The sequence below is a fragment of the Biomphalaria glabrata genome, chromosome 5, assembly GCF_947242115.1.
Source record: "Biomphalaria glabrata chromosome 5, xgBioGlab47.1, whole genome shotgun sequence".
Lineage (NCBI taxonomy): Eukaryota > Metazoa > Mollusca > Gastropoda > Planorbidae > Biomphalaria > Biomphalaria glabrata.
Window position 1 is genome coordinate 49,301,802 of NC_074715.1, and position 26,894 is coordinate 49,328,695.

General features: G+C 37.8%; 1 protein-coding gene across 2 annotated transcripts in view; it reads left to right on the forward strand.

Annotated features, from left to right (window-relative positions):
• Positions 1-26,894, forward strand: part of LOC106078420 (A disintegrin and metalloproteinase with thrombospondin motifs 6-like) — a 55,714-nt gene continuing 28,820 nt past the window's right edge. Inside the window, exons 1-7 of one of the 2 annotated variants that reach the window (XM_056030696.1) lie at positions 1-348; positions 943-1,107; positions 5,060-5,496; positions 18,353-18,503; positions 21,423-21,561; positions 23,392-23,539; positions 25,059-25,142. In XM_056030696.1, coding sequence (XP_055886671.1) covers positions 1,002-1,107; positions 5,060-5,496; positions 18,353-18,503; positions 21,423-21,561; positions 23,392-23,539; positions 25,059-25,142 — 1,065 coding nt within the window. In that variant the 5' untranslated portion in view covers positions 1-348; positions 943-1,001. The remainder of the gene's footprint in view (positions 349-942; positions 1,108-5,059; positions 5,497-18,352; positions 18,504-21,422; positions 21,562-23,391; positions 23,540-25,058; positions 25,143-26,894) is intronic. The other variant, XM_056030697.1, reaches the window with a different exon arrangement.

Consider the following 26,894-nt stretch of genomic DNA (forward strand, 5'->3'; position numbering starts at 1 on the left):
TTAACTTCCAGGGGTCAGGGGTCGGCGGTGACTGTATTTTTTTAATGTCTTGTACAGTCGCCCCACGCACGAGAGCACGTACATATTCGTATTTCTTCTATAAGGGATTATTGCTGGTTTTTATTCTTTTTAAAAAGTGTTTCAATAATTTTAATTCACTTTTTGTTGGAGAAAGTACAGCACTTCAGCAGTATATACAGTTTGTTGTAGAACTAAAGGACTATACGTTAGTACTAGCTTGACCAGTGGATACTTTACAGGAAATACTTAGCTTACTTAAGGAAAGAGACAACGGGCGACAGGACAGAACGACAGATATAATGCTGATTCCATGTATGTGACAAAAAGGTGTGAGAGTTGTTTCGCTTCTGTGTTTATCCATTAAGAAAACTTCGTATTTTTGCGAATTCATGTTTGTTTAGTATGTTGTTTAAATAAGTTTATATTGATATGAATATTTGAAACAGTTTTCACTGAGTAGATCGTACTGTACTATAATGCCTCGAGAGGTCTATAAAATATAAAGTTTTAGACTAATGCTCTATAAGTATTTACTTTTAGTTCAGTGCAACTCTTGCAATGAGATCGACACATTCTCTGTTTTGGCAGTTGCTACGTCATCTCTGGGAACTAGCCTTTTTTTTTTTACTTCGAAATGTTTAATTTCTAACTTGATTTAATGCTCCATTTCTCTCTCTCTCTCTCTTTTTCCATCTCTCTTTTCTCTCTAAATGTCTAGATCCTTTCGTTTCTTCCAGTCTCTCCCACTCCTACTTTCTTACCTTCTCTTTCCTCTATCTCTTTTTTTTTAAAATCTGTTTCTCTTCTGTTAACTTCCTCAGATATAATCTGTTTTTTCTTTTGTATGTATTTCATTTCAAATCAAATTCCGCTGTTCGAGTCAATAAACCTAAGTGTTTGAATACGTACATTTTTTTCCAGGTCATCTACGATTTTCATCATAAAACAAATAAACAGATCAAAAGTAGTCAATCTTAATCATGTCTATATCATCATTTTATCTTATGATTTCTCTGTTACTGCCTGAGATCAACTGGTCAATTGGGCAGCTGGCACACGAGAAGGAAATCAATCAGAAAAAAACAGGTTAGTTCGTAAATGAATTCTGGGTATTAATCAACCAAACGTGTATCTATCTAACCCTAATAATAATAATATTAATAATAGTAATAATCTTTATTGTCCGTACGGAAATTTGTCTTACAATTTGTGCATTACACCAAACAAAAAACATTATAACTATAAGAAACCAAAGTGTACATTCACACCAGACTCACTCATAATTTACATGTGACAAAGTTTATATCAGATTGTTCCTATTTAATGATTTGATTGCCAGGGGAACAAAAGAGTGTTTGTGTCTGTTTGTCTTTGCTATCGGTGTCTTGTATCTCTTTTGTGATGGTAAAATCACAACATCCTGACACAATGGGTGATTCTTTATTTCGAGGATTTCGTCCGTCCGTCCATCCTTCTATCTATCTATCTATCTATCTATCTATCTATCTATCTATCTATCTATCTATCTATCTATCTATCTATCTATCTATCTATCTATCTATCTGTCTGTCTGTCTGTCTGTCTGTCTGTCTGTCTGTCTGTCTGTCTATCTATCTATCTATCTATCTACATGTAGGTATTTAAAGCATGCTATTAAACAGCGATAATATTTAAAGCTGTAATGGTATCTACAGTCTGTGAGTAAACAATAGGAAATAAATGTTTCTCCAAACAACTAATATAATGTTTTTGGCAAGTTAGACTCTCTAAAGCTAAGGTAAATGATGTAAATTAAATGCTTTGATAATATTTCAGTATATAAAGATAGTTTTATAGATAGTTTTCAGCATGTAAATTTACATCTATGTTCATATATTGCCTTGCATTGAACTATAAATGTTCATGGTGGAACAAAACGTTTTTCTCTAAAAAAAAAAATAAATGTCATAGAAAAAGAGAAATGCACTTTTACCGCGTTGCAGACCTCACATGGCAGAAATCAAACATACCTTAATGACCCAAGATCCAAACAGACATTAGAAATACTGTACAGACGAAAAGATTTGAATTGAAAAAAAAAAAAGTAAGGTGGATTGAGGGCAGGTGGACTGGTGTTGTGATAGTCACATGACGTCCTCGTTAACCGTTGGCCACAGAAACAGTTGAATTTATATCATCTGCCATGCGAGCGGCTTGGTCTAAAACGGAATCTTTACTTTAAGGGCATATAATGTCCCACACACTAATTCATTGGAGATTTTCACGATAAATTAAACAATGTCACAGGTCTGTAGGACGTGGCAACGAGCTATTGGTCTAAGCTGCCCACAGCTCGTGCTCTGTAGGACTGTTCTTAAAATTTCCATGCAGCAATACAAATAATCAAGTCCATACGAACAGTTTGGTTTAGTTTAGGCCGAACAAAACATATCAATGTCTTGTAAAATGTCTTGTCTTACATGTTTCGGATGTTCCTTCAGAGTTGAAGATAATTACTTCCTAGTCCAAACCTCCCGCAGGACGACGGGGGATGGGAGCGAGCAGGGTTTGAACCCGCGACTATCGATAAGTCAGAACGACAGTCCAGTTCTCAAACCGCACGACCAGGCAGCCACATCGAACATATTTATCACTCGTTCGCCTATCATTTTTTTTATCTAGAATAAAATGTCAAGGAAGTGTCCAAGATAGGGTCCGCATACGCCTGTGTTATGCCTGCACCATTATGAGTCTACTCTTCACAATAGTACTTAAATGACTTCGCCTCTGTATTACCACCAAAGCTTTGAATTAAAAAACAAAAAAAAAAACGAAATAAAATAACAGAAGCACCACATGCAGGTGTACTTTCAAAGGGGGTAATTCTAAATGAAGCCAAAATGAAACCGCAACGTTTTCCTGTGGCAATGATTCATGGCCCATGTCAATGCCAAATAGATCGAGAGTGATCTCCTCTCTGCAGACAACACAATACAGGCTAAGACAAACAGGAAAACCACATCTGGTACACGAATTTGTATAGGTCAGTAGACAATTTAGAAAGCTTATCTTGCCTTCGACGAGCAATGCTGCACCCGTCCTACGGGGGTCATGAAGTCTTGCAACTAGACTCTATCAGATTACTGAACATCCCTGATTAGAGAAAGTTGTTGCAATAAATAAACGAGTCCACAGAAATTATATTTTTTAGTCAGGGTTCTTACACATGAAATATCTATTATACTATATAGTGATGAAAATACTTCAGGGGTGGACAGGATGTATGGGCATTTGGGCGAATCCTAGGTAGGCAGTAGGTAGGGACAAGAATGGGCCGGCGTCGAAAGAGGCGCCTCTGATACCAGTAAGGTCCGTAATACACTGAAAGATTGTATAAGATTGTCTATGTCCTCACATTACCAGTCCATTTAGAAAAGATCTTTGACAGACTTTGCAGTGTAATACTAAACCAACTAATTTAACATGCAAGTGTAATATCCGTGTATCAGACACTGTGCATTAAGTGAGATGCAGTCCCTTATTGACACGAATCGAATGCATATCTCTATTTCGTGAAGTAATAAAGAATTGAGTCCATTGTAAACACAGAGGGATCCTAAATAAGTTAATTTAAAACAATGAATCTACGTTTTTGTCATCAGTTATGTATCTCAAATAATATGAGAAAAAGAAAAGCCTACAAATGGAAGCCAATCATAATTATTTAAATTGTATGACACGTTATTTGTGGTCCGCATCGTATGATAATATCAGGGCCGATTTTGACCTCCAGTTCGCCCCAGACTAAGTGCTGTAAACACATTTTCATGGATAGTTGCTTAAACAGAGTCGCGGTGGCTGAGTGGTAAAGCTTGGGTTCCGAACAGGGGGTCCCGGGTTTGAATCCTGGTGAGAACTGGGATTTTTTTTTTACTTTCGGGATCTTTATAGCGCATATGAGTCCACCCGGCGCTAGTGAGTATCTCACATTAGTCGGGGAAAAAGTAAAGGCGGTTGGTTGTTGTGCTGGCCACATGACTCCTTCGTTAGCCGTGGGCCACAGAAACAGATGACCTTTACATCTGCCCCATAGATCGCCAAGTCTGAGAGGGGGAACTTGACTTTACTAGTTGTTAAGACAGGTCTAAAAGTGAACGAGGTACTGTTTTTTTTAAACGCTATTTTAGACCTATGACTGAGAAAGTATGCGTTCTGCTACCGAATTAGCCAATGTAAAATGTTGGACATGTACCAAACCTATCTATAAACTTGCTGACAGATCTGTTTGTCTGGCCTGGTCCGCAGATCAAACACAGGCACACATTTCACTTTTTTTCCCCCTGAAGTATTATTTATAAAATGATTTATAATTAACAACTTCCGACAGGAGCCTTCGATAAACAAAAATTTGATTGGCTGTCAAAATGTTAAACATTCAGTGATTGGTTAGAAGACGTGGCGAGATATAACCTAATGGCTAAATTTTATTTTTTAAATACACAGTTTAGGAATGTTCAATAACAGGTGGAATGATTTATCAAGCCAAAAAAAAAAAGATTCAGATGTGTACTAGATAGTGAGATAAAACGATTGTTAGCAGAACTGTTATCAGATCCTTAGTGCTTCTAGGCGAACAAAACCCGGCTCAAGTAGAGATTCGAACTCAAGCCCCCTAGGGAGCCAAGCGTTTTATGCCACCCACCTAAACAAGATCACTATTGCCAACTTAAGTCAAATAATTCTAAAATAAAAAGTATTTGTACAACAAGCGAAAGTGCTTAGAAATTTGATTTTACTGCGCTAAAAAGTGGAAAAGAGAAATATCGAATACTTTTAGAAGTACAAATATTAATAACACTTCCGATAATTAGACAACATACCGGAAAGAGCTAAATATTGCTAGTTGGCAGCATCGAAACTCGACCTAATTTCATGAATGAGATAATCGTTCACCGTTAAGTAAAAGACACTATTATAACATGGAGTGTGCGTCATTGCGTAAACATTCTTACGTTTCCCGCTATTTTCTAACGTTTAAAGTTATAAACTGTTTCAACAGATAACCTGCTGTCCCAGCTTCACCACTTCGAGACCGTCATACCTCAGCTAGTTGACCACACTGGTCAGTTCCTCAGCTACCATGTATCACATTCCAGCGTCCTGCACCGCATGAGCGTGGAGACCACGCGCAGTAGGCGTTCAGCCAAGGGGCCTTCCAACAAGACTCTCAAAAACTCCAGCAAGCCCAGCCTGTACCAGGAAGGCGACGAACAGAAAGGGAGGAGTTCCGTCTTCTACAAACTTTCCGCCTACGGGAGGGAGTTCCACCTGAATCTAACCCTCAACAGACATCTCCTTACCAAAGGGTTTGCCGTGGAGTACATTGGCAGTAATCAGAGGAGACGAAGCTCAGATGAACTCTGGGACTGTCACTATACGGGTGTCAGCGTCAATGGTGACGCTTCAGACGCCGCTATCAGCAACTGCAACGGACTGGTGAGTGAAATAAATATAAATACATTATAGCTTTTATGTAGCGCTACTTTCATGCTTATAGCATGCTCAGAGCGCTTTGGTCCAATCTCATTTATGGACCAGTGATAGAAGTAGGGGGAATCTGGGAGAAGGTTTTCCGTGCTGCGTTTAGGCGCTCAGTAAACACAACTCTGTTCGAGTCGGGTGTCGAACCTCTAGCCCCCTTCATAGATAGCCAAGCCAAGTTCAAGCGTACTTAGCCTCTCGCTTCCCTAAGTCAACTCATTTGTTTAAATTATAAACTTAAATGAGAACCTCAATTGAGTTTCCTACATTTAGAGCTGTGTCCAGTCAATCAAACAAGTAAAGTAACTTCCAATACACTAAAAATTAAAGCTAAATATCTATTCAAATAGTCATTGCGTCTTTATCCGTCAAACTTTTCAACTGCATTATAATAAGTAACATGCTCGATCGAGACATACCCTACTTTGTCCATAATTAAATCTTAATGCAAGTAATAGTTGGCAACATTTAATCCTAACACAATGAAGCGGCTGAAATCAAACTGAAGTGCTTTCTTTAATTTGAACAAATTTTTTGGGTCAATAACGTCTCTGAATCTCCCTTCGTTTTACTTGCGCTGAGAATGCACCCGCTGACTCCTTGCATGAATCATCTAGCGACAATTCTTTACGATTTAAAAAAAAAAATGGTGTTGGAAAATTTGGGAGTTTCTTTGACGGGGAGTCGTTCAAAGAACGAAGTCACCATCCTTAGTCTCGGCTGAGATTTCACGGTTGGATTACTAAAATCTCACATGAAACCAGAAAAGAGGCCCCCCTTTTATCTAATAAAAACCATATAGATTTTGTTCTTTCTTTTAATGAATTAAAAAAAAAATAATACAGAGAAATAAGGGTAGCGGGTGGTAGGGCAGACGATGGGAGCTGGGGTGGGCCATGTGAAATGATATCTAATATTAGCTGAAACCCCTATTTTTTTTCCTGTTTTGTATACCATTTCCAGTTGAAAGACTTCGCTTCGTGGTTATCAAGATTCGGAAGAGAAATCTATCATGTGATCGCGCATGCGCGATCCTTTCACAGTCTAGGTGCTTTTTAGGTCGCAGACTACTTGATACGAAATGGGAATGTGACAAGTCTTATAATAAAGTCAAAGAGTGTGACTTATCCCATCTATTTAAACAATATGAAGACATTTACTATTAAATTTATATTACAAATATTCGTTTGCCGTTTCTTTTTTTTAAATTTAAATTTGCTTAAGCAAAGTTTTGAAATAAATCATTTGCTGTGGTTTCTAACTTTCCTTTCTTACGCAGAATAAAACCGCATTTAGATTTATTGTAGAATTCTGCCCAATCAGGCCTAGATCTACGCCTTTCTGGCTTTCTAGCCAACAAGAAAATTGTATCCAGACCCCAGAAAATCTAATTTCTAAATATCTTGCTCTGTACTGTTACCGTACGTGATTTGTCTGCCCCTGATTCGAGCCATACCTGCCTTATCATACCTGTTTTAGCAGAACAGTTTTCTTCAGTCACTGTCAGACTCCCTGCAGAATGGAAGATAATAGAAAACCACCCATCGGACCTCTTCCAAACATGAAGTCAATAAGAACGACTTCCGGTTACCATCCACATGTCGACGTCTGCTGGGACAAACACTATGATTTATTGTGAGGGGGGAAAGAAAGAGATAGAGACAAAGGTCAGAAGTTTACCGGCGGTCGTGTTAACCTAATAGACAAATAAATATCAAAGTCTCACCCTTGCCACCCCTTCCCCTCCCCCATTAACTTTTTTTTCTACCTATATAAAAAAAATTGTTTTGTTCATAACAGACATAATTTTGTATTTATCCATAAAATATAGAACAGAGACGTGAAATTAATGGAACAATCTTTGAGTACATTAACCTAACCTAGATCTACATACAATTGCTTCGAATGAGCTAAACTGGCAACGTCAGTACACACAATTAACCCAATTCTACTTTGACTTTTGTCCAGAAAGTTGATTAGAAGTCTACAGTTTATCTGTAAATACTTAGACACGACCCGGCCCTGGAGTGCGACCAGTCCACCCTAGTGTCTGTTCGTCTCATGTTCCGGCGTTGGGTTGTAGCTCCAAACATCTATTCCGTAGTAGGTGCATTATTTTATTAGTGCTGTAATTCAATAAAACTTGAACAAACTTCTTGTAAACAAAAAAATGAAACAGGGGCGTAGCCCTTTTAGGGCCCCCTGCATTTTGACATTAGGCTAGGCATCATGACATGAGTTAATGTACTTAATAAATATATGTATAAATTCCAAATGGTACAATATATAAGTAACATTAACCAAAAAAAAAATCATTAAGACTCTTTTATTAAATAATACAATGATCCTTAATTGGCGAGACAATAAGTGACAAATCTCAATTCATATCGCCTCAAGTCGTGCTTTCTGAACAGCAAAGGTCATCTATAGCATCATCTAGAATCTAGATTAATGCAGTCTAGAATTTTTGACTTCACGTGAGTAGCAAGATTACATGGCAGTGTCATAATATTTAATATTTAGTGTAAAAAAAAATTAGGAAATTCATTTGAGGGCCCCCTTCAAATGGTGGCCCGGGGGGGGGGAATTTTGAATTCGGACCCTTCCTCTGGGAGATGTCAGAACCCGCATTGGTAAATCTCAAGCAGCCTTCCATCAGCTGAGGAACACCTGGGGATCTAGGGAAATAAGCACCACCACCAAGATCAGGCTCTTTAACACCATTGTTAAACCAATACTACTTTATGGAGAAGAGACCTGGAGAACCACCATCACCACCATGAAAAAAATCCAGGTATTCATCAATATCTGCCTGAGGAAGATTCTTATGATCCGCTGGCCAGACAAGATCTCGAATGAGAAACTGTGGTAAAGAACAAAACAGCAGCCCATTGAAGTAGATATACTTCAGAGACGCTGGAGATGGATAGGTCACTCCTATCGCAAGCCTGCATCCAACCCCCGAGGAAAGGGGGGGCCCCTAAATGAGTGTTTATTTACATTAAATATTAAATATTACGCAAAATGCAGGGGCCCCCAAAGAGGTCAAGTCCCCCGGGTCCCCGCTTTTAGTGACACATGATGATTCTAGATCACATGATTTGATGGCGTCATAACAATTTTTTTTATTACAAGTTCAAGAGTAGATCAGATCCTTTGCTCTTCGGTGGTAAGTGACAAACTGGCAACTAAATATGGCCAATGTGAGAAAGATAAAGACCTGTTTTACGTAGAAATAAATATGCCCTGACAAACAGATTAGGGTCACAGGGTGTATGTAAAGATAACATAAAAATGGATAATTACTTAATTTTAAATTTAATTCGCGCCAATATTTTATTATAGATAGAATGAGTAAGAAGTACATCTGTTAAGTTTGCGCCAAATGTGGACAACACTTTTAGTAACCCCCACACGACGTCAGTTGTAGCCAACGATCCTCTCTTACTGATAATAGCATCGACAGAGAAATGTAGGGTAAACATCATAGGCAAACACCCATTGTTTCTTACTGGACTGTTCAGGTCCATAAAATGTCAAGGCCAATCTACTTAAACTTTCGACCTATAGAAAACCTCCTCATTCTAGCTCGGAATGAGAGTTTAACTCTTTAGAGACGAGACTAGTTAAAACTAAGGCGCTGTATATCTCTCCATTTCCACCCCCTCTCTACTCGCTATCTTTCCCTCTCTCTTTCTCTCTCTGCCTCTTCCCTTCTCTCTTTCTGTTTGTCTCTCCCTTTCTCTCTCTCTCTCTCTTCCTTTGTTTCTCCATATCTCTTAATCTCTTTCTTTCTCTTTTTCTCCTCCCATTTTCGCTCTTTGTCTCTCTCTCATTCTCCCTCTCTCTCTCTCTGTGTCTCTTTCTCTCTCTCTCTTATTCTGTGTGTTTGACCGACCAGATCGAAGGCACAGCACCACGAATGAGCATATTGCATATTTTAACTCTTTCTCTCCGTAATTATTTTCCACGTTCCGATGGAGTTCTTCATTTTCTCATTATTATTTTTTCTCCCCTGTTACGATTAAGTTTGAATAACTTTCTCGTTTGTTATCAGAAAATGTTTTTATTTGGTCTAGAGTTAAAGGGGGATGCATGTTCTTTTTATAGAACACAAAGTCAAGTTTATAAAAATCAAACATTAATTTAATTTAATGAGGTCAAATTAACGATGCTATCGTTAATTAGGAGAGAAAGAGTTAACAATCTATCTCCACAACAGTGGGAGGCAGACTTAGAAGAACCGCGCTGTGAAAACTCACATTTTTTAACAGGTTTTCCAGACTGTCCATTTTCTTAACGAGATTTTAGGAAGACGCCACAAAGATATATATATACTTGTAACTGGCCATAGATTTGACATTTTCAGGGTCAATGCAAAATAAAACGCTGGCGAAGGACTGTTTGAATAAGTTCTTTCAGTCTTTATTTAAAAACTAAGTAAGTTCTAAAGAAACGTGTCTATGTTTGTATCGAGGACAATGAATGAGCCCTGATGAAGTACTGATGTTGGTTTCTGTAACACATTGCTTAATTCGTACCAGTGAGCACAGTCTGTCTCCATGCTGTCTTCTCTTGGGCTATTTCCTCCCATATAATTTCATTGATGACCAAAGTAGTGATTATCCGTTGGGCGTCCCTAGACTAAGGTCTGGCTACTGTAGTAAGACTTATCTAGCATTAACTCCCTTTCGTATATGAATGTTTTTATAAAAATATATAGGGAATATATGACTTGAAATTTTCATCACATGCAAAAAAAAAATTATCTTGTTGTGTTACTCCAGGCTTAGATCTAGGCTCTATCTATCTATCTATCTATCTATCTATCTATCTATCTATCTATCTATCTATCTATCTATCTATCTATCTATCTATCTATCTATCTATCTATCTGTGGTGACACGGTTGCTGTGTGGTCAACCGTGACACACGGTCAAGTGTTGAGTATCGAGAGTTAGGGGACTTGGGGGAAGTGACTAGTGTGTAAACACGAGAGGGAGAAAGGTCAGCGAGTGAAGCAGGAGATCTGTACATAACGTTGCCGTGTATATATATGTATTTGTTAAAATGTTCCACAATTAAAAAGACACTTTAAACGTAAAAGGACTTGTTTCTTCACAACTGGCGACCACGACGAGATACGACGAGGCACAAGTAAGTGGAAATGTCGATGTACAAAATATTTAGAGAAGCGGGCAAGGAAAATGGCCTACAAGGCGAAGAACTTGAAAAGTTCATTACACTAAAAATAACACAGGAGGAAGAAAGGGAAGAAAGGAGATTTAATAGGGAAGAAGCCAAAAAGAAAGAAGAAGATAGTAGAAGGAAGGAAATCTTACAACTAGAACTAAAACTTAAAGAAAAGAAAGACAAAGAACAGCAAAATGAAAAGGAGGAACACTTTGACAAATACAAACAATTAGACAGAATGTCTCCATTTGACGAGAGCCAGAATGAGTGCATTGACTCATATCTACTGAGATTTGAGGATATAGCAACATCATGCAACCTCCCACAGACAGAATGGGCAAGAAGCCTCATGGGGCGCTTAAAAGGTAGAGCCATCAATATATGTCTTCAAATGAGAGATGAAGAAAGAAAAGAGTACGTGGCCGTGAAGGAGGCGTTGCTGAGACAGTTTGGCTCCACAAGTTACGAATACAGAAGGAGATTGAAAGAGTCGACACCTCTGGCGAACGACGATCCACAAATATTCGTCACCAACATGTCGATATACTTCGATCGATGGGTAGACCTGTCAAAAGTGGATCACAAATATGAAACCCTCAGAGAACACATCATAATGGACGCTGTGATGGAAGCTTACAATAATAATGTTAAAACATACGTCACGGAGCGAGAGCCAAAGACCATCAGCAGCCTGATAGCACAACTAAGGCAGTATAAGGCCGCACACCCAAGGGAAGTGTTAGCTAGAGAAAACCCAACTGCGACATCAGCTTTTATGGTGAACAACGCTGCAAGAATGCGGACTCCAAGCCCTTTATATAGAAGAGAGAACGCTGACAAGAGCCCAACATATAGATCTCGAAGAGAGAAAGATGAAGGAATGAGCCCAACATATAGATCTCGAAGAGAGAAAGATGAAGAAATGAGCCCGACCTATAGATATCGAAGAGACAACGATGAAGAAATGAGTCCAACATATAGATATCGAAGAGTGAAAGATGAAGAAAGGAGCCCAACATATACTTACAAGAATAGAGAATATCAAAGTAATCAGCAAAGAGTTCGTTTCCAATGTCAAATTTGTGGTAGAACAAACCACACAACAGAGACTTGCTTCTACAACCGACGCAATAAAGATTGGAACGACAGACCAAGAGATCGAGCATTTGCTGCCAAACACACTAATAAACTGCAGGTATACCCAGGCTTTGTGGGAGAACAAATGACCAACGTACTGTACGATACAGGTGCAACTGCAATTTTAGTCGCAAAAGAATACGTCAACCCACAAGAGTACACCGGAAGAAGACAAGACTGTGTTGGTTACACGGGTCAAGTAACTACACATCTGGTAGCACGTATCAACATACACACACCGTTCATCAGTGGTTGGCATGAGGCTTTAGTACTAGACAATAAGCCTGACAACATTGGTCTTATCATTGGCTGTATCAAAGGCTCTAAACCTTGCACAGTAGAAGAATTGAACAAGTGGAAAGAAAAATACACACAGAAATGTTCCATGGTTACTACAAGAGCTCAGAAGAAAGCAGAAGAAGTGCTAAATACAAACGATAACATACAAGTGCCTGATAACAATGAAAATGAAAATACAGAAACAGAAAATAGCGATATGAGAAGCCATAATCAAGTGAACAACCCGAATGAAATCTCCACAGAAAGTCAAGACCCACTACACATTAAAACAGAACAATTTGTCAGTGAACAGAAAAATGACCCAGATCTAATAAAACTCATAGAAAGTGAAGCTCCACCAAGACGAGGGTTAATTAAGATAGGCGAAGATGGTGCCTATGTGAGAGAAATTCATCTGAAAGCAGGCAAGACACAACAATTGCTAGTTCCAAAGAAGTATAGAGAAACAATTTTAAAGCTTGCACATGACACCCCGTTTGCCGGACATATGGGAGTAAAGAGAACATTGAATAGAATCTTGAATGAATTTTTTTGGCCTAGAATTACGCAAGAAGTCAAGGCCTACATAAAATCTTGCCATATTTGCCAAATACATGGAGCAAAGGGAACATATATGCAAGCTCCAATACAAACAACAGACTTAAGTGAAATGCCATTTGAAAAGATAGCCGTAGATATTATTGGACCAATGCCAGTAATATCCGGAAGAGGTCATCGCTACATATTGACTGTTGTAGACATGTGCACACGGTTTCCAGAAGCAATACCATTGAAAAGAATTTCTTCCGAAGATGTCGGAGACGCACTAACAGCAATATTTGCAAGACCAGGTTACCCTCGCATAATACTGAGTGATCAAGGCACCCAGTTTAAATCAAATGAATTCGCACAGTTTTGCAAAACTCTGAATATTAAACAACAATTTGCTGCCCGTTTTCACCCCCAAGCAAATGGGATGTGCGAACGCCTGAATTCAACGCTGAAAACAATGCTGAACAAAGTAGCACAGGACAACCCAACAGACTGGGACAAGCTGATCAACCCCATACTGTTCGCCTACAGAGAAGTAACACACACAACAACGGGCTTCTCACCATTCGAGATGCTCTATGGCTCACCTGTTAGGGGACCCATGTCACTATACAGAGACTTTCTAGTAAATAGGAACATAGAACATGACGTACACACAGGATACGATCTTGTCATCAAGACAAGACAAAATATAATCAAAGCATGCGAAACTGTCCAAAAGCAAACAAACAGAGAGAAACCAGAACAATTGAGAAAGTTAAATCAGGGGCGAAAGTTGAGAACACTACAAGTTGGTGATAATGTCATGGTTCTGCTGCCTGACAGAAATAACCAGCTATTTATAAAATGGCAGGGCCCATTCCAAGTCACAAAGGTGATTTCGAAGGTCGACTACAGCATAAACATCAGAGGCCGAGACAAAGTATTTCACATCAATATGCTGAAGCTGTACATGCCCAGACCATTTACTCTTTCAACAAACGCTAATCAAGACACGCAAGACAGTTGTAGAGTAATGGTGATAGAACCAATAGAGGAAGCAGATAATGTCTAGGGACGCTCGACTTAGGTTAATTCATTAATCAGATGATGAGAAAATTAACAAATAACTTGTATGATAACTTTAAAATTTGTCTTGTCAAAATTGAATGAACATTACACTTCTGAATTTTTTTTTATTTCATTCAGAGATGTGAAAGTTGTACTACAATTTAGTTTTTAAGTTTGTTGCATTGATTGTAGTCATAGATGTCCATGTAGGAACTGATATGAAAGAAACACAAAGTAAACAATTCCCTTAATTTGGAAGATATTTTGATGTAACATAAAGTATGAACTAATTGTGCATTTTTCACCTGACAATGTTGGCATTCAAAAGATTATTGTTACAGAGAAAAAACTAAATGCGTGTATTTTTTTTTTGTATATAAGATTGTATAATATAACAGGAAAGCTTTCTGCGATAGTTCAATTGGAAATGTCCCTTGCAATAACATATTATTGAAAATGTATTTGTCGCCATAGGCATTATCAGTTCTCTCATAATTGAAGATGCCATTGTATTACATGTCATTGTTTTTTTTTTCTTGTCGATGTTAAACATTATTAATGTACACCCAAACTATTCGGTTCATGAAATTTTGATACGATCAAAATTTTTCTCTGCCCTGGGAGGACTGTGGTGACACGGTTGCTGTGTGGTCAACCGTGACACACGGTCAAGTGTTGAGTATCGAGAGTTAGGGGACTTGGGGGAAGTGACTAGTGTGTAAACACGAGAGGGAGAAAGGTCAGCGAGTGAAGCAGGAGATCTGTACATAACGTTGCCGTGTATATATATGTATTTGTTAAAATGTTCCACAATTAAAAAGACACTTTAAACGTAAAAGGACTTGTTTCTTCTATCTATCTATCTACTATCTATCTATCTATCTATCTATCTATCTATCTATCTATCTATCTATCTATCTATCTATCTATCTATCTACGATCCTACCTACTACCTACCTACCTCCCTATCTACCCTCCCTGGGAAGGTACTGGGCTTTGTCCGGGAGTAGGGGTTATCTACGAAGATCTGATTTTTGAACTGTGAACATATAATATTTACATAAAATTTTTACCAAATATTAAATTTTTACTACCTTTACTATTTTAACTGTGAATAGACCTTGTATTTAATGATTTAACTGTATAGAATTTAGCCCTTGTTATGTAAAGGGAGAGTGATCCTTGAAGGATTATGGGCACGACATGGCCTAAATTGTGCCGATGTGCCTAAACTCAAAAACTCAACCCCCCATCTACCTACCTATATGTATATACAGTGTATGGCTAAAATTAAAAATGATGAGAGGCGAAGGCCTTGACCGAGGCTCGGCTTCTACATTTCGGAGTTTCAAGATAAATACATTGTCGATATGATACTATATTACCTTTCTTATCGTGATATTAACTTGGCCAGCATCGCTACTTGTATACATCTCTTTTCATCTCATCATCATCATCATCATCATCTGTCCCTTGACTTTCGTCGTAGGGGTGCTGTTCGCCATAGGAAATACTTGTCTGGGAAACACGCTGATAAACGAAGTCCCACTGGTTTAAGAAGCAGATACGAAGACGTGTGCTCATTTGTTGATAGATATAGCCAAAGATCTTGATCTTTAACTCCATTGCTGTTTCTTTGTGGTTGTATTTCTTCAAGATATCTTTTTATATACTTTTATCCATTCACTGTCTCTGGTACAAATCTCTGTACTTATTTACCCACTTCCCTTTCTCAGTTCTTATCTTCTTATATAATACAGACGTTACTTCAAAAAAAAGAAGATGATTACGTCCTACGAATCATGCATTTAGTCAAGCATATTAAACAATGACTTAAATTCTGCCAAGTTACTGGTTTTCCTGGCTAGCTCAGGCAACCTATACCATGCTCTAATAGCACTTGGGACGAAGGAGCATTTGTACAAATTTGTCCTAGCATATGGGATGAATGCTATATTTGCATCTTTGTGTCTTTCAGAGTATTTTATTAAATTTTGTTTTTGTATTTGAAGATTATGGTTCAGTGTTTTATGAATAATTGCTACTTTACTTTTGAGCCTTCTGTCCTGAAGGCTTTCTAAATTTAGTGATTTTACTAAAGGTGTTACTCTAGTCAAATGTGAATATTCGTTTGTTATGAATCTCACTGCTCTATTTTGTGTCTGTTCCAGTTGAAACTTTGCGCAATTATTCATAGTCGATGACACCACATAAATCAATCAATTTTAAAAGTATTTTATATATTTTCTAGTTGTTGTCTTTTCCACCGTAAGACAAAAGTCCGAAATTTTGAATCAGACATCTGCAGCTAGAACTTGTAGTGCATACGAGTGGGTCGACAGATGGATGTTTAGTCATTATGGGCACTAAAATGAATTGAAGATAGTCCTCTTTCTAGTCCGAGTCTCCCGCAAGACGACGGGTTAGGGAAGCGAGCATGGTATGAACACGCGACCATCGAGATAACCGAACGGTCCAGAGCGCATACCGCACGACCAGGCATTTCATTTGAAAGAAAAGCAAAAGTAGATTATATTTAGGGGTTAGAAGAATCTAACAGTGAGTAAAGGAATAAGACTAGCATTCTGCCAAGTCGTTGGGTTTCCTGGCTAGCTCAGGCAACCCATTCCTAGCTCTAATAGTAATGAAAGGGTCCATGATATAAAGTCTCAATGTATTAAAAGTTTGATATATATTAATTAATTAATTTATTAATTAATCATTGAACCGTATCTTTATATCAAAATCAGTTTACTGAATAGGACAAATTTGTACAAATGCTCCTAACTAAATACTACCATAAGAGCTTGGAATGGGTTGCCTGAGCTAGCCAGGACACCCAATGGCTTGGCAGAATTTAAGTCATTGGTTACTATGCATAATTAGATGCATGACGCGTAGGAAGTAATCATCTTTTTTTTTTTTTTGAAGTAACAATATGACCAATATAATAACATTAATGACATTATCGTTAGTTAGCCGAACAATACACAAATATCGGCAACACGTCTCATTGTATTGACGAAGGTAGGATTAATGATGAAAATACCTGCCTTTTACCCTTCGGACTTGATCACTTCGGGGGACGCTTCTGAGTTTGTGTTTTTACACAAACTTCTTTTTTTTAAATCTCGTTTTTTATATTGCTTGCAAGAAATCCTTATATTTTTATTACTTTTTTTTTTTTTTTTAGCGAGGAGAAGCTATCCGCCCGTTTCAATAAAATTTAAGAATATTTTTGTATTAAAATTTTTTTTATGCAAGTCAGACTTGACCGAGAAACGAATATCTGACGCAATCAGATTATATTTGCTACTGTGCTACCTGCGGAGCAGGATTATTTTTGGTTAGCATTTATCTAAGGTAGCAGCATGTGTCGTACGCCAATGTACCGTACGAACTTTTGCCTTTGTTGTAGACGGTGCCCTAATATGTATTAACTAAAAGAGTTGACAAGACAAAAGCTTAGTTAGCATTAATTACAAAGCTTATATCAACACATTCTGTCTGTCTGTCTATCTGTCTAGTAAAAAGTTTGAACATGTTTTTTCTCACCTTTCCCATTCTCGGATCAAGTTAAAACTTGGTACAATTATTCATTAAGCATGACAAGACATGAATCAATAAAAAAAAATTAAGCTATAAGTTAATTAATTGTTGGTGATTAATTATTTTGTTTGATATCGAAATAAGGGGAATAAATGCTACTTAATGAATGATCTAGATGTATATATGGATTTAATACCCATATTATGTTTTGACATGTGTTTTTTCTCCCACTTCCCATTCTCAGATCAAGTTGAAATTTTGCTTAATTATTCGTAGTCGATGAAAATACAGGAATCAATAAAAAAAAAAAATTTACAGAAAAATTAAGTACTGATTAATTAAATTTGTTTTAAATAGTAGTAAAGCAGTTTAACCCTGTAATTTTCAATAAATGGCAGCAATAAGCGGTTCTTACCCTTAGATAAGCTTTGTTTTTAAATTGTAATTTTTCTCTATTGCTAGTTGTCGGTGTATGAATAACTAATATGTTGTTCCAGCTTAGTTTTGGCGTATAGAAAAAAAAATTAATTAAGCGAGCAGTTTAGATTTGTAGCCTACTGTTATTTTACTAATCAAACAAGAACCTAAATGGCTGCTAAAACATGCTCGCGAATAAAGTGTTTATTCCAAATGTAACTATGTCGAATAAAAAGTGGGCGCGTCAAAATTAAGATAATAGGCCAATGTTACTGGATAGTGCCAGATTTAAGAGAGCTCAGGCAGGGCTACTGCCCAGGGGCATCCACAAAATCTAGCCCCGGAGGGCCTCCACTTACCTGAACCCGGCCCTTGTTACTTGATACATCTTGCAATACACTCTATCTTGGATGTTCCTTATATATATATATATATATATATATATATATATATATATATATATATATATATATATATATATATATATATATATATATATATATATATATATATATATAAATATATATGTGTGTGTGTGTGTGTGTGTGTGTGTGAGTGTGTGAGTGTGTGTGTGTGTGTGTGTGTGTGTGTGTGTGTTAAATTGGTGAATACTAAAAGTCTGTTTCCTCCTCAGCACGGAGTTTTCTCTACCACAACGGATGATTACTTTGTGGAGCCTCTGTGGAACCACACCAACGTGGTTGGTGTGGAGGGGCACCCTCATGTGGTTTACAGTCGGTCGTCTCTCAAATACGGCGATCTCAGGCGCTACTGTGGTGTTACAGGTGGGTTCACTCTAACCGAATTGACTAACCCACATACAGTAGAATGTCGTTTATCCGGATGTCAGTTATATGGAATGTTGAATATCCGGACTATTTTATTATCGTCTTGTTGTTTCTTTTTGTTTTACAGTAAGGTATCTAAATGGTCTTGTTCATGTACAGGGAAACATCAGCGATTATTTCTCTAAATAATGATAGGCTACTACTTTAAACGCTTTGTTCCCCTGTATAATCTACTCTTATGTCTACTTAGGGTGCGATGCCCCCAAATGAGTTTTCTTTATATTGTTGGTGAAATAGACCGTTTCTAATATCCCGCATTCGGCTATATTGACGATTGATTATTCGAACAGACCCTCAGTCCCAATTAATCTTGATAATCGACGTTGTACAGTGTAGATTATTAATTCACCATTGCCATACACTGGAGGATAATTTTAAACCAAGGGTTAATAACTTGGTGTGTTCAAGTTTTGAATATCTTAACTCCCTGTACACAAATACTTACTTACTTAGACTTAGGTCCTCCCGCGCCGTTCGGCGCATTGGGCGGCAAGCTGTCTCCATAATGATCTGTCACTGGCAATGTCTGAAGCCTCTTCCCATCTGGTGTCCACTGTTCTGAGGTCCTCCATGAAGGTGTGTCGCCAGGTAATACGAGGACGTCCCTGTTTGCGCTTTCCTCGTTTTGGCTTCCATGTTATCGCAACTCTTGGTGTGCGTAATTCATTTTGACGTAGAACATGTCCCGCAAACCTCATGCGACGCTCAGTCACAACGTCACTAAGTGTTCGACTCCCAGTTCGGCAAAGGATTTCCTTGTTTGAGATCCGATCTGTGTAACTGACTCCCAAAATCCGTCTCAGCCATCTCTGTTGAGCCACATTTAGTCTTTTCTCAATTTTGACAGATGACTTCCATGTCTCACATGCATATGTAGCAGTTGGAATGACGATTGTGTTGAGAAGGTGTATTTTTGTCTCGAGTCCAATGGCTTGGCTAGTCCAAATAGGCTGCAGCCTTTGGAAAATGCTCCCTGCCTTTCCTATTCGGCACGCTACATCATGGTAAGCATCTCCATCATTTGTTATGATGCTGCCAAGGTACGTGAACTTGTCCAGCTCTTCAAGCTTTGACTCGCCAAGTCTGACGGGGACACCCTTTGCCTTATATCCCACTCGCATAATTTTAGTCTTATCCAAGTTTATGCGGAGGCCAATTTTGGGTGCCTCTCTGTCTAGGCTCTCCGTCATTTTTTGAATGCATTTATTTGTAGCCCCGAGTAGTGCAACATCATCAGCAAAGTCCAAGTCCGTCAATTGGAGTTGTTCATGCCATGGAATACCAAAGGCAGTCTGGTTCATTGCTCTCCTCATTATGTAGTCGATGGCTAGGAGGAAAAGGAAGGGAGATAAGATGCACCCCTGTCTCACACCTGTCTCGATTGTAAAAAACTCTGTTGTTCCCTCTTCTGTTTTAATGCAGCAACTAGACTGACTGTAAAGGTGTCGTAGGATCTGGACGAATTTTTCTGGTATACCGTATTCTCTAACTATTTTCCATAGTGATTCTCGGTGGACACTATCAAACGCTTTTTTGAAGTCCACGAAACTGATCGTTAGCCGTTGTTGGTACTCAAGACTTTGTTCTATGATATTTCGTAAAACGAAAATCTGCTCTGTACATGATCTGCCTCTTCGGAAACCTGCTTGTTCTTCTCTGAGCCTTTCATCTACAGACAGTGCATTGTTAACAGAATGACTGATCTCTTAAATCTCTGTTGGCGAACTTCAAAAGTCCCAGAGGACTGGCAAAAGGGAGTGATTGTAAAGCTTCCAAAAAAAGGCAACTTGGCAGACTGTAACAACTGGAGGGGCATTACTCTCCTCTCTGTCCCAGGCAAAGTTTTCAGCACTGTTTTGTTGAGACGGCTTCAACACAAATACAAACCTTTTAAAATATTTTTTTTCTTCAATCTGTGTAAACACACAATCATACAAATCTAGAGATGAGATTTTATGAACATTTTTTTTTTACAATTCCTCCTATTCACTTCATTGTTTAAAAAGTTGAGCAGTGGTTGGAACCTGGACACTTCGATATTCCGAAAATCGCTCTAACGATTTTCTTAGAAATTCGACAGTTTAATTAAGCATACCCCTTTAGGATTAAAAAAACAAAACAAATTTATTGGCCACACAGTAAAAAAAACCTCTGGTTTGATTGTTGTTGTTTTTTAAATATAACCATTTAAAAATTAAATAAGACTATTTTTAACACACTTTTAGTGGATATTCCCGCACTTGGCTCAAATGTTTCCTTGTGTTCAGTAAAGAGTAGAATAAACATACTTTCACTTTTAGATTAAACAATTCGACGTTTATGTACATTTTGCGCACCTTCTTAAGAAATGTAGAAATTGGCTGGATTTATAACATAATACAAGAAATTGATTGTGGAAGCTCATTGGTAAGACTCCTTGCAACATTGAAGCATTATAAGAAATAAATAGAATGAGCAATTATAGACCAGAATCAGGTTCATAGATGCGCGGTGGCTGAGTGGTAAAAAGCTTGGCTTCCGAATCAAGGAGTCACGGGTTCAAATTCTGGCTGAGACTGGGATTTTGAATCTTGCGATCTTTAGGGCGCCTGTGAGCCAACCCAGTTCTAATGGCTGCTTGACATTATTTGGGGGGAAAAAAAGGCGGTTGTTCGTTGTGCTGGCCACATGACGCCCTAGAAACAGATGACCTTTACATCATTAGCCAAGTAGATCACAAGGTCTGAAAGGGGATCTTTTATCAGCTTCAGAAAGAAGGAAATATCGTTTTTAAACTTTTTGTTAATGTTGCTTCTTTGAATCGAAGATTACATAATCATTACTTCAAAAAATGTATATACTTTTCATCTACGGCAGATTATAAGCGAAAGAAATTTAGCAAATGGTACCGCAAGAGACCAGACAATATCAACGACATTCTGAAGCCCAGAAAACAATCCCCCTTCTGGAAGTGGAGACCTAAGCTGAAAAGTATGAATGACACTTCCCTCTTGAGGTAATGATATAGAGGGCATAGTTCACAACTGTCGTATGCTTGAAATGGTTGATACTTTTTGTTTAATGTCGTAATCGCAATGTCTGAAAGGGTTACTTAATTATTGTTTTTAATGTCGTGAGAAGTTGCTTTCAGTATTGATGTTGCGTGTTGATGTCCGGATATTATGAAGTACGAGTGACTTTGTATCTGAGGTCAAGTACAATTTATCTAGGTCTTAGCGCATGACAAGTGTAATAAAGAGGAACATCAATGCTGATTATGTAATGGCGATTTGCTCTTGTAGAGATGTGTCTGAATTTGACAATTACCCAGGATGTGTTTGAACGGCAGGACCAATAACTCGTTTCCTAGTCGTACAGACCTATGACGTGGCAACAAGCTATTTGGTTTAAGCTGCCCACAGGTTGCGACGTTGCAGCTCAGTTTTCTGAGTGTCTTGTACGGCTGTTGTTAGCAAAGCACAGTACAAGAACAAGTGAAGAACTAACATCAGGCTGTTCAACAATTTAACTTTTAATACAGAATGGGCCACAGTAGAGTCTCTGTCAATAATTGATGTTGGATGTTGTGGCCTCCAAGTCCAAATACCAACTGAATAAAAAAAATCATAAAAGAGTAGGTTACGAGAAGATTTGAAAAAAAGCTATTTTGGTTACAAAATAAAAAAAAATCATCTTTGCTACATGATAGTTTTTAAAGTAAAAGATAGCTTGGAACTTATCAGTTATGCCAGGTAGATTGTGTTTTAAATCACACTTCAAATGGAGTGTTTACATTACTGAGTAATGCCGTTAAAGTAAGCCTACTCAAAGCTAACCTGTGTTAGCAGGTTATCAGTACTTCTACAATTTCTTTCATTTTACATCTGTTTGAGATTATGAGTTTTCGTCTGACTAGCACAATCTTCATGTACAATTTATTGACCCTAAATAAATATATGAACAAATTACTCGGTGGCCGAGTGGTAAAGCGCTTGCCTTTGGATCCTAGGTGTATCGTGTCCGAATCCCACATTCTATATAGGCTACTAACTAGCATCGTGGTTACCCAATGACCAATAATTTAATCTCAGTGATGTCCCTTTGATACACGAATAAGGTCAAGTTATATACCCTAATATTGCGGTACTAATTTTCTATATATTACAAGCTTTACAAGTTAATCTAAAAACTATATCCGGTTACAGCAAAGAAAATAACTGTACTACCTCTTGATTCCAAACCTATCTTAACCGAAATTCTATTCTTTTGTTTACAAGCAGGGCCAGATTTAAGGCATGGCAGGCTAAGCGACAGCCCTGGGGACTTCACTAAAAAGGGTCCTCCAAAAAAAGAGATTTTAAAAGTATAACATGGTCTTACTTTCCACAAACTAAAAAAAAACATGCACATTTTTTTTTCGATGAATATTGCATATTAAAAATTTTTAACTTTTTTTAAAGTAGTAAAATTAGTTACAATTTACAAGTACTCTATTAATTTCTTTTAAAATATGGCTTGCTATGAGTTAACAGTATGTTTATTGACAAGTGTTAAAAAGTGGATTTTTATTAAAGCTTTGTTTTTTTTTTATTTCGGGATCTTAAAGGCTCCTCTGAGTCCACCCAGCTCTATTGGGTACCTGACGTTGGGAAAAAGCAAAGGCGGTTGGTTGTTGTGCTGTCCACATGGCACCGTCGTTAACCGTGGGCCACAGAAACAGAGGACCTTTACATCATCTGCCCTGAAGATCTGAAAGCGGAACTCTACTAATGTGTATATTGTTATGACTTTAACTATTGTGTGACATCCAGACATATCCATATTGTTTTTTCTATCTACGTTATAGAAAGCGCTCCAAAAGATCAAAGAGCTTTGAGTCCTATATCGAGACTCTGGTTGTGGTGGACAAGAAAATGATGGACTACCACTTGACCAGCGATACTCCGGCTAGCAGACAGAATCTTACGAATTACGTACTGACGATTATGAATATTGTAAGTTCATTTCTTATCTTATAAATTACAGACGTTCGCTGAGTAAAAGGATGATTACGTTCTACACGTAATGTGTTTATTTAAACGCTCGTGTTAAGTAGAGACGATAAGAATGGATTTCATGGCTGAATCAGACATGATATACTAACAGTAGTGAGGAACGAGCACTTGTATGAATTTGTCGTAACCACTGAGCTTGTTAGATACTCGGTGTTACGGTTGTAGCGCAGCATGGTGTGAAGGGCAAATGGTGTGAAGGGCAAATGGTGTGAAGGGCAAATGGTGTGAATGACAAATGATGTGAATGACAAAAGGTGTGAATGACAAATGGTGTGAGTGACAAATGGTGTGAATGGCAAATGGTGCGAATTCAGGTATTAGATGGAAGGGAGGTGAAAAAAAGAGGAGACCGGAGAACATGGACATGAAGAGAGTTTCAAATATTATGATTACACTCTTTATAAGAATAATAAAGTGTTAATAAAATAGAACCTTAGAGTGTCTGCTTATTTTTGAAGAGTCTTGTGTCTTAACACTTAAAAACTCTGGCCGCATACCACTTGAGCTTTCTGAAACTCTGGACACATATCCATTGAGTTTTCTAAAAATCTGGACACATATCCCTTGAGTTTTCTGAAAATCTGGACACATACCACTTGACTTTTCTGAAAATCTGGACACATACCAATTGACTTTTCTGAAAATATGGACACATACCAATTGACTTTTCTGAAAATCTGGACATATACCAATTGACTTTTCTGAAAATATGGACTCATACAACTTGAGTTTTCTGAAACTCTGGACATCAGCTACCAAAATTGGCGTTGGTTTCTTTAAAACTATATGAAATAAACGTGAAAATCCTCACCAATTTTTATGTGCACTAGAAATATTGCTGTAAGCAGCTAAAATTTCTTTAATTTTAGATTTCCTTATCTACTGATAAAAGCTGGGCCTCTTGTCAACTCTACATTTTAAAATTATCGCCTTGGTAACACATATTTAAAATATATTAATAATAATAATCTTTATTGTCCATATGGAAATTTGTCTTACAATTTGTGCATTACACCAAACAAAAAAACATTATAACTATAAGAAAACCTTGAACTTTTTTTGTTTTCTTTTCGGGAGGCATTGTATACAAATAGATGAAGACTAATTCTCAGGGAACCGTAAAATGTAAACATCTTGAACAAGAGAGCCTCAAATTACATCTTTTATTTCTCTTTTTATTTATATATCATTGGTATCGACAAAACTCTTGTCTAAATGCAAAAATATAAATTGTTCTGAAATAAATAAAATAATCGTGAAGCTCATCGCCCCTAATTATTTTTTACCACATTATTAATAAATTCAAGTGCTGCCAACCAAAAATAAATTACTTAAATAATTAATAATTACTTTTAAAGATGTAACTATAGATCGTTATAACATCTAAAAAGAAAAGAAAATTGTTAAAGTAAAAGATTGTTTTTTTAATGTGATGTCATGATTTCTCCCATGAGGTCAGGTGGCCAAACTGTACCACAACCCTAGCATCGGCAACGCCATCAACATTGTGGTCACGGGGATCTTCTTTCTGGAGGCTGAAAAGGTGAGCATCCTCTTCCTGGTAAGGTTTGTGTTTCTCTCTTGAACTCTCGATCCCGAGATTACCAGAGGGCGTCTTTCATACAGCTGCTAAAGAAAACTTCGTATCTACGTTACTAAATTATAGGCTAGTTACACGACCGGACTCAAGGCAGTGCACACTATAGGCTAGTTACACGACCGGACTCAAGGCAGTGCACACTGCGGTTGCATAGGGCCTCACCCTAAAGAGGGCCCTACACAAACTGAAAACATATACAATAATAAATAATCCGTGGATACTGAGAGGCAGAAAGACGAATATGACAAAATGAAGAACAAATCTTGGAATTTTATTAGGAACTCATGACTTCAACTCAATAAAAACCAGCTCCCGAAATGCAGGAAGAGTGATTGCAGTATAGGGCTATGGGGGAGGGCTTACTTACTGGCACGCGATGTATGGTCCTTACACAATAAGATTGAGGAATTAGCAGGTTGTGATCAGGCAATGTAAGGCCCAAACTCAAAAGACAAAAGGCGCGGTGGCTGAGTCGTAACGCTCTTTGCTTCCGATTCGAGTTCCAGGTTCGAATCCCCGTGAAGACTTTGATTTTTTATTTCGGGATCCAACCAGCTGTAATGGGCATCTGACATTTGTTGGGGAAATGTGAAGGCGGTTGATCGTCGTGCTGGCCACATGACAGCCACGCAAACCATCATCTGTTCCATCCATAGATCGCAATTTACAGTGCTACTTGTAGCTTTCATCCTATAAAAAAATTAAAAAGCAGCATAAGGTCTTAATTATTTTTATATATTATCTTATTATTATAACCCTAGTGGCGGACTGAAAGGGTTAATGTGTGTGCGGCCTACTGACACACATGATTCAGGCCAATCACACAGGTCAAGGGCTGTTGAACAAGGAACAACTGGACATTACTGCTAATGCACGCAATATGACCAATGTTGTGGTCATGTGATCCAGAGCCTTCACAGACGAGAGACAGTGTGTTAGAAAGGACAGTAGAGTTTAGGACAGCAAGCAGTAGACTGTGTGCTACGAAGTGAGTCCTCGAAAATGTAGCTGTACGAGCTAGAGAGACTTGCAGTGATAAGTTAGGCAGTTCTGTTGTGTAGCAAAACAATTGAAGTTAGTGTAGCCAATGGACCTCATTCAATCGTAAACAAACAACATTTAGTCACCTAATCTTATTGAGAAAACAACGAAACAAACGGTCACGTGACAACCATCATTAATTAAACATTAGATCGTAAATTATATAGAAGAGATAGAGAATCACATGGCTAAATGTTGTTTGTTTACGATTGGTGAATGAGGTCCATTGTGTTTATTGGCTGTTGTTGATGTATTTGTCATTAAACCGCCACATTGTTTATTGAAGCTCTTGTCAAGTTCTTGAGTTAGATGTGCTGTGTTGTGTTGGTTGCCAGTGTTTACAGGAGGCCTGATAGAGATGAACGTAACATTATCTTGTATCATTATGATACATAATTTGTGGGCCGGATTGTAAAGAAATGCCCTGGTCGATTTTGACACTCAGTCCGCCCCTGAAATCTCTATTTTAAGTCTTCATACATGAAACACAGAGATTTCGAGAAGTATTTTGGATTCTCATCGAATAATTGATCACTCGTCTGAACTCTGAACTTGACAATGTTTCTTTATGATACTGCTAATTGAATGTAGGGGGGGGGGGAAACTAATGAATAAGATTGACCTAGTTTACATGCATATCAAATAAATATCAAA